General features: G+C 30.6%; 1 protein-coding gene across 4 annotated transcripts in view; it reads left to right on the top strand.

Moving 5' to 3' along the window:
- RtGEF (Rho-type guanine nucleotide exchange factor) overlaps window positions 1-7,483 on the top strand; it is a 141,289-nt gene extending 133,806 nt beyond the window's left edge. For 2 of the 4 annotated variants that reach the window (XM_067767527.1, XM_067767529.1), the window contains one exon: window positions 3,296-7,483. In XM_067767527.1, coding sequence (XP_067623628.1) covers window positions 3,296-3,483 — 188 coding nt within the window. In that variant the 3' untranslated portion in view covers window positions 3,484-7,483. Of the gene's footprint in view, window positions 1-23; window positions 917-3,295 lie in introns of those variants that run through there. The other 2 variants (XM_067767528.1, XM_067767530.1) reach the window with 2 other exon arrangements.
- The last annotated feature ends 1,731 nt before the right edge of the window (window positions 7,484-9,214 follow it).

Consider the following 9,214-nt stretch of genomic DNA (forward strand, 5'->3'; position numbering starts at 1 on the left):
ATATTGTTTATTTTTTTTTATAGAAAAGTGTTACTAACTTCTGCCAAAGACGTAAAATAAATCAAAGATGATTAGTACATTGTAGCCTTTAATGATGTTCACGAAGAAGAGCAGGATTGAATATAAGTAGAGCTAAATGTTTTCTATGTGAAATTGGACGCAAAAAAACAAGGAAAAAATTGGAAAAATTTAAAATTAAACAAAAACAAAAAATGGAAATATTAGAAACTATAACAAAAAAAAAAAAAAAAAAATTATAGCAAAAAAAAAAAATTACTAAAATCAAATAATATAACATAAAAAATAGTATAAAAAACAACAAAAATAAAAAATATATTAAATAACGTAAAATATATATTACAAACGAAATTAGTGAAACGAAAATTTTAAAACAATTCAAAATATTAATCAAAATGTGTATGCTTTAAATGTTATCGTAAAATAACAATAAATATATATTAAGTAAATTGTTTGTAGATATGTTAAAAACAAAGCATAGAAAAAATTGTGTACAATTGAAATATACTTGCTAATCTTTTAAGTTAGTCATTTTTATTTTTCTTTGTAATATTAATTATGTAACTAATACTAAGTCATCATGATCCAGTGTGTGAGGTTTTGCATTAAATATAATTGTGAAAATGAAAAAAAAAAAACAAAGAAAGCTAAAACAAATTAGAATGAATAAATTTTTACTAAATATTAACTAAATGTATTTGTATTTCTTTTTGAATAGTAAACATAGCACATACGTAATTACACATAATTAGAAACAACAACAATAACCACAACATAAATCCAAAACCATACATATAAACGGGAACATGTTGATAAATATTTTCAAGTCTTAATTAGTCTTGTGTTTTATATTTATTTGTCTGCATGTTGCTAAACATTCTTAAGTTTCGTACTCCATTCTTTTTCTTAGTAGTGGTTTGTAGTTGAAAAATTTTTTAGAAGTACCTATATGTATAATTTTGCTAAAGTATGGGTTTTCTTTATTTTTGTAAATTGTTTTCCTCGTAGTTACTTAAAACATTTGCAATTAGATTTCCGAATTTATTTTTTGGTTATATAATAATCTAGCTTTAGCAGAGCAGATTTGCAAAAAAAAAAATTTTTTTTTAAAATAAGGCAATAAGAACAAATTTCATTCCTACGAAATTTTGTACATAGCTCTTATTATGATTGTAAAATTTACAACCTACTTTTATTTTGTTCTTTCTTGTTGTTCGTTATTTGTTTTAATTTTTTTTGGAATTTTTTCGTTTTGTTATGTTTGTTTTTTTTTGTTTGGTTTTGTTTTATTTGTTGGTTTTTTTGTTTTGTTTGGTTTGATTGCATTTATTGTTTTTTTTTTTTGTTTTTTCGTTTCTATAATCTTAAAAATTCTTTTATTTTGAATTTTTTTGTTTTATTTTTTCTGCGTTTTTAAAATTTTTTGATTTTGTTTAAGTTATTTTTATTTGCATGTTTTTTTTATGTCTTTATTTTTTTTTTGTTCAATTTTATTAATTTTTTTTTTTTTTAGTTATTTATCATTATATTATATTTTTGTGGGATTTGCTTTACATTTTTTATTATTTACCTTTATAAATTTATTCTGCTATTTTTTAATTTTTTTCGTAATGTTTTTTTTCTATTTTGTTTTGTATATTTAATTTTTTTTGTTTAGATTTTCTGTTTTTAATATTACATAACAACAAAATGTTTTGACTTTATTCCTGTTGTTGTATGAAAACATTTTTAAAGCAATTTCTAATTTTCATTTATTAAATATTTTGGAATAATTTAAAACAACGCTATAACAGACCGGACAGATGTTTCGCAAAATTTGAAAAATTTAAAGATTTTTTTACAAACTTTTTGTTTGTTCTTGTTTTTAGTATTTGGGGTTTTGAAATTCTTTTATTTTGTTTTTGTTCTCCCTATTCTTAGATTTTTTTTTTAAATATTTTTTTTTTAAATTTTTATATATATGTTTATTTCTTTATTTTTTAGTGTAGAAGCGTACTCCATGGGCAAGTACTCCTTGTGTATTTCTGCCATAAAAATCTCAGTGAAAACTCATCTGCGTTGCAGATGCCGTTCGGAGTCTCCCGTCCCGCCAATTTGTATGAAAAATTAAAAGGAGCACGACGCAAATTAGCAGAGAAGCTCGGTCTAAAATCTCTTTGGAGATTATTGCGCCTTACAGTTATTTATTTTTTTACTTAAATCAAATCAATTCAATTTCGTTTTCAATTTCTTTGGAGTTTTGTTGCATTAAATTTTTCAAAATCTTTTCGAGTTTTTTTTTTTGAAAAAGTTCTCGAAACAAATTTTCAAATTAAGTCTACATTCGTTCCCATATGGGTACAAAGGGGATTGGGCTTGTCGTTCACCTTCGGCTATAAATGGGTACAATAAGTCTCTTTATAGGACATGCTCAAACAAAACGGAACATTTCATCGCATACAAAGAGATCAAAACTGGCAGTAGTCGCATACTCCTTTGCGACACAATCGCATTTTTTGCAGGGTTATGTCATAGATGGTTATTTAGCTACATATATACATGTTTTTGTGTGAGTAATGCCATCTTCGCTCTTAGCTAATGATCACATGATGTGTGAACGTTACTCTTCCTCGCTCTTACTTGCTGAAGACATGTATGTGTGGCTGCTTGCTTTAATGTTGTTGTGCATTTATTTACTAGCAGCATAGTGATGTATCGAAATGCTAATATTCGCCACAGTATAAAGCCTCCTTCGAAGGAAGCAAATTTTTACATCCAAATAAGGAAAAATAGTTGTTTATGCAAAGCAAGGCTTGTAAAGTCATTTTATTCTGTATTCGTTGAAAGCTTAGATTTCTTTAATTTAAAATTGGGATCAAATCCCTTCAAACACTTGTTAAAATTTTCCTGTTGGACTAAATCTATACTTTACATTTTGCTTTGAGGGAGTTTTACGGTCCAGAAATGAGAAGGCAAAGCTCAAATTTCCGTTTTCCCACTTAGTATTATTATTTAGATTTTGTTTGGTCTTTTAGCTTACTTAAATATTTAATTATTTTGTCCAAACAAGTTAGTAGCAATGAAATAACTTATAAGTAATAATTATATCAATAAATACATAGTTAAATCACAGCTAGTAAGCACCATACGGCAATTTTCTATGTTTTTCTTTTCTTTTCATTTATCACATCGAACACCACAACCAACATCATCACTACAACCATCCACCACCCACAACTCAACTACAAAACCAATTTGTCCAAACAAACAAACAAAAATCGCAAAAACTTGAGTATAGGTTTGGAGAATGAAGATATGACACCGACCCTACGTCAATTATGGACCGCCATAAGGCAAATGCAACAAGAAATGTCACAAATGAAATTACAAATGAATGAAGAGCGCGCACTGCGATCGAGCCTACAACAACTGTTAATGCAACATTTGGAGACGGGCAGTGCGGTTAGTAATACACCGAAATGTTGACTATGCAAGTGTGATTCGGGGGGCGGAGAATGATTAGCAAAAACGCTTATGAAAAATTAAGTATTTGAATGTTGAGTGAGAGTGAGGTTGTGCTCAAGTGGAATGTATAATGGTTGAAATATTTAATGGGCATGTTTTTGCAATTATTCTTTATTGAAAGAACAAAAAAAAAAAAAAAAACAAAAACACATTCGCTTTGTTTGGTTTAGTCAATAAGTAGCTTTGTATTTTATTTGTAGGAATTTAGCTCACTTAAGTGTGTGCATATTAGGGTGTGCCTTATTTGAAACTAAAGCATTTTATACTCCTTGAGTTAGTATATAAATGGAAAATGCAAATAATAGAGGAATATCAAACAACAACCGCTGTGCAACCATCTGGATGGATAGCAATATCAAATGCGATCAAAAGATTCTTGTGGATATTTTGGACTTTACCGGCACGTTGTACCTTTATCCCTTAAACTTTTTTTTTCAGCGGAGTCCATTTTTATCATCTGACCTTGCTTTGTACAGCAATGTTCGAAAGAAAGGGCGCACCCTAGTGTGTATGTAGGGTAGGTTCATAGATACTTATCTATGAATACTTTTGAGTTGTGTCATATTTTAACACTTACATAGTTAGTTATTAATTAGTTTAATTAGCAAGCACAAATATATGTATGTATGTGCAAGAAACAGCTTATTTGTTATAATTTGTACTTGCACTATATGCTAGCGCTGGGTAACGCTGCGCTGCTTTAAAGCACTAATACGCATTAAGGGCCGTTTTCATAATTTTCAGTTATTCAGTTAGTAATTTATCTATAAGTTGACGAAATTTTCGTTTTCACCATTCTAACTGAAGCTTTGCGTCTCTGTTAAGTCAGACGAAAAAGTGTAAACACAAGTCAGCTGTTTGTTTAGTTTTCATGTATTCACAATGGATTTTTCCGATTTGTTCTAAAAATATTCACAATTATCGATTAACCGGGGGCCAGTCACTCTGTATTGGTGAAATTGAAAATACCGAATGAAGCTATCTGAAAGATTGCCATTGTAGTGTTCATAAACTTGTTGAATTTAAACTTGCTGAAATACATGTATATAAAAATAATTTAATAGTTTTGTTTGTTAAATCAAATTTTTAAAAATTAAAATTGAATATAAAAAATATTTTCATTCAAAAAAGTAATAACATACATATATTGAACTACATTTTTGAGCTTCGTTTTTAATAACATATATTGAGCTTAAGTTACGTTAGGTTGAAGTGGCTGCCTCCGCTGTCCAAGCGGAGACTCACGTAGGCCGTTGTAGCCCGTTGTGCTACCACGCGGGGGCCCCTATTTCCTATTTCCCTACCGCCGAAGCATCTTTAGACCCCAGTGAGGCTAAACCAGTGCGTTTGCCTGATGAAACGCAAGATGTCGTTTGTGGGTGCAAATTCAAGCTCCGCAAGACCCCCAAAGGAGTGTGTGGACGCATCGTTACCTGGTTTTTGACAGTGCGGGACAGTGGCACAGATAGTGCTCTACGCTTTATATCTCCTCGTCCCTACAGCTGCGGCAGAAGTCATTTATCTTGAGGCCCATATAGGCACCATGAGTGCCCATGAGACAGTGACCTGTAAGAAGGCCACTAGTGACGAGGTGTTACTGCATTGCTGGGATTTTATGGCCGCTTGGCTGTCCGAGAAAATTGAAATAGAATTGGTCACATGCAGGTTAGCAAGATAGAGGGCTGCTTCCCAGCTATAAGTTCAGCCTGAAAAACACTGCAATGGTCGGATTAGCGTAAGCTCTCGCTTAGATTGAGCTTCTCTGAGAATATTCTATATATTGAGCTTCATTTGGCGATCCTGGCAGGAGCCGTGTGTAGACGTTGGATGTACGAAACATTTCTACTAAGGGCGCTTGCAAAACGGAAGTGATTCAGCAAAAAGTGAACGTGTATAACGCGTGCGCGAGCAGCAGCAGTAAAAAAAAAAATTTATCCCTAACGTAATCAGCTCTTTATCGTTACGACGGCAAACCAAAAAACAATTGGTTGGCTACGATACGGTTACGACCTTAGCGGCACCAATAATCGATTGCATTGAATCCCATAAGGTTGGTCGAATCAGCTGTTATAAGGTTACCAATACGGTTACCGATAAAGCACCAATGTCTGCAACTTTAACCAAATCAAACCACCAAAAGTTTTTTATTGCGCAGGCGCAGCACTCGTGTCTTCAAGGTAAATTGCGTAGTTCGTCGATTGAAGATTGTTGTAGAGCAGAAGGGGCGGCTCGTTTAGGTGTTGCGCACGTCACCAGTTAAAGCCATTTAAATACGAAGAACGCATAAAAACAGAGAATCTACAAAACTGGAAAATAACCTTTGACATTATAAGGAATTCTTTAGAGAAGTTAAACAACGACGCATAAACTTTATGCAACAAAAAATTTATCAAAAATTTCGTTTTGGAATAATTCATTTGGATCGGATTAATTTAAAAATGAAGCTCAAAAATGCAGTTCAATACATGATATAAAAAATGGAGGTAGTTCCATTTAGTGTGACGTTAGCCACTTGACTTTTGCGGGGACGATGGCAATTTCACCAAAAACAAGTTACCAGATTGAAATGTGGTACGAATTTTTCTAATTTTGATGGATTTCATAATAACGGATATGACAAAATTACTTTCATAGTTATTTTAAATGAAAAGGAAAAAAATGAGCCGCATGGGTTGGAAATATTTTAATACGAAATATCAGCCTAGGAAAGAAGGTTTTTAATAAGTTTTTCGAGCTCCCGAAAATTGCTCTGGTGGAAGAAACATTGATCGAAGTATACCAAGCAAGGGAATATAGCATTCGTAAGTGTCCGTACGTTTGCTCAGAACATGTTGACAAAACATACACGTTTGTCAACTGATTGCCCAAAGGAGGTCCTTATAAACCGAAACCGCAATTTCTAAAGAGTTTAGCATACTCAAACGCAATTTTTATGAAATTTAATGGTGATAAATTGGCTACAAGACCACATGCACTAATTATGAGAGTTCTTTTACCCGTTGTACCAGGAATCACCTTGGGGCAAATGTGACCTGGAATCATGAAAGGGACCTATTGTGCGAAAATACCGTTGTTCACTTTTTGAGTGGTTCTTATAGGAAATTGAACGCACAAATCTCATTTAAAGCCAACTCGGACCACAAAAAGATTTTTTGAAATATTTCGATCCATGGGCCTCCTATCGGATATTTTTTTTTCTTTTTATTGCATTGTCATTGGGTTCTGAACTATATTCCATGTTTCAAGCTTGTACCTTATCGGGAAGTTACTTAAATTTTAAAATTCGTTCACAACTGCCGGCCGCTACACAGAGTCAAGCCAAACAAAAACTTTAAATGCGTTTTTCTCGAAAACTTGTTTTCGCACAATAGGTCCCTTTCGTGAATCCAGGTCACACAACAAACACAATTTATTTAGTAAATAGCAAATATTTTTTTTTTAACATTTTAGATTTGCTAGCTAGTTATTGCTGTACATATATATTTTTGAATAAATATTATTAATAGTTTCTGGTCAAATGAAACTTTTTCATGCCAAATGAAACTGATTTCAAGTCAAATGAAACTTTTTTAAATCTAATGAAACTTTTACTTTTCAAACAAAATGTGCCTTTTTCGAATCAAAATGAAACTATTTTCATGTCAAAAGAAACTCTTTCGAATGCAATGAAAGTTCTTTCAAGTCAAGCGAAACATTTTTCGAATCAAATGAAACTTTTTTCAAACCAAAGAAAACTTTTAAATCAAGTGAAACTTTTTTTGAATCAAATGAAAGAAACTATTTTCAAGTAAAATGAATTTTTTTTTTAAATTAGATTTTCAAATCTATTGAAACTTTTTTTTAACTCAAATGAAATTTTATTCCAATCTAATGAAACATTTTTTAATCCAAATGAAACTTTTGTCAAATCAAATACTATTTTTTTCAAGTGAAATAAAAATTTTTCAAAAAAAAAAAAAAAGGGAAACGTTTTTCAAGTCTAATGCAAAATTTTTTTAATTCAAAGAAATGTTTAAGTGAAAACTTAAAAGTGAACCTTTTTTCGAATCGAATGAAATTATTTTCAATCAAATGAAATTTTTTCGAATCAAATGAAACTTTTTTTTTAAATTAAATGATTCTATTTTCAAATCTAATGAAACTTTTCTTAATTTAAATGAAACTTTTTTCAAAACAAATGAAACTTTAAAGTCAAATGAATTTTGGTTTTTATGTAAATTAAACTTTGTTAATTTGAAAAAAGTTTATTTGATTTAAAAAATTTTTTATTTTATTAAGTCATTTGACTTGAGAAAAAAGTTTCAGTTGATTTGAAAAAGTTTCACTTGATTTGAGAAAAAATATCTTTTGGTTTATAAGAAGCTTCATTTGGCTAGAAAAACGTTTCATTTGATTTGAGAGGAGTTTTATTTCATTTGAGAAAAGTTTCCAAAAAGGTAAGTTTTATTTAAATAAACTTCAAAATTAATTGTTTCATTTGGGTTGCAAAACGCTTTATTTGCTTTAAGGGAAGTTTTATTTTATTTGAAAAAAGGTTAATACGAAACCAAAAAATTTTCATTTGAATTGGAAAAGGTTTCATTTGATTTGAAAAAAAAAAGGTTGATTTGATTTGGGAAAAGTTGTATTTGATCTGAAAAAGTTTAATTTAATAGTTTATTCATTTGATTTGAAAATAGTTTCATTTGATTTAAAAAGAGTTTCAGTTTATTTGAGAAAAGTTTAGTTTGACGTGAAAAAAGTTTCTTGTGACCTGAAAATGCTTTATAATTTTGTGCTTTAGTTTTTCTATAGCTTCCAAATAGTGTTCGCAAAAAACAATCGAAAATAATAAATTAGCTAAGTATATATATTAGTCTAAATACAAAATAAAATAATTTAAGCTTAAAATAGTTATTGTTAGCATTAAAGTCCTATATGCTGATCAGCATAAAGACAAACCATACTGTAATTTTTTTTCAAAATTTGCTCTAAGCGATTTTGGCCACTGTTTAGCAAATTACGACAGTCATCCCAGCATCTAAGTAATGGTTGCTAGTTGGAAACACCAAGAGGGATTAAGTCTTCCTGTACCTTCCTGTACTGTGCAGTGAAATTTAGTGCAAACAGCACTTGCAGCAGCCTACATGGTGTGCATTAGACTGGGTCGAAAAAAAAGTTGCTAATGTCCGCCCCTAAATTTAAAGATTATGTTGAGAGGGTTTCGGAAAAATTTTTGTTTTATTTTTTTTGATCCTTCGAAATACAGCCGAAAACGTTTTTTCGTTGTAACTGGCTTATTTGACGTCCAATTTTTAAAATTGATATGTCATTATTTTCGCCTTGAGAAGCTTCACATTTGCGTTGAATGTCCTTTTAAGCTATGAAATCATTTTCACATGATTAGGTCAGCTAACAAAGTTGTACCCCCCAACCAAGTTAAACCGAAAAAACCTATTCGGCTGTATTTCGAAGGATAAAAAAAAAAAAAAAAAAAAAAAAATTCTTCCGAAACCCTCTCAACATAATCTTTAAATTTAGGGGCGGATATTAGCAACTTTTTTTTTGTATGGGGACCAACCCAGTCTGGTGTGCATGGTAAGCACGAAACAAGTGTTTAGCGTAGTACCAAATTTTATTATAATAAGTTTCTTTGCGCAGCACTTCTCGTCATTGATCAGCATACAGGGCTTAAGTTTATTAGATAACGAAA

This window comes from Eurosta solidaginis, chromosome 2 (assembly GCF_040869045.1).
Source record: "Eurosta solidaginis isolate ZX-2024a chromosome 2, ASM4086904v1, whole genome shotgun sequence".
Taxonomy (NCBI): Eukaryota; Metazoa; Arthropoda; class Insecta; order Diptera; family Tephritidae; genus Eurosta; species Eurosta solidaginis.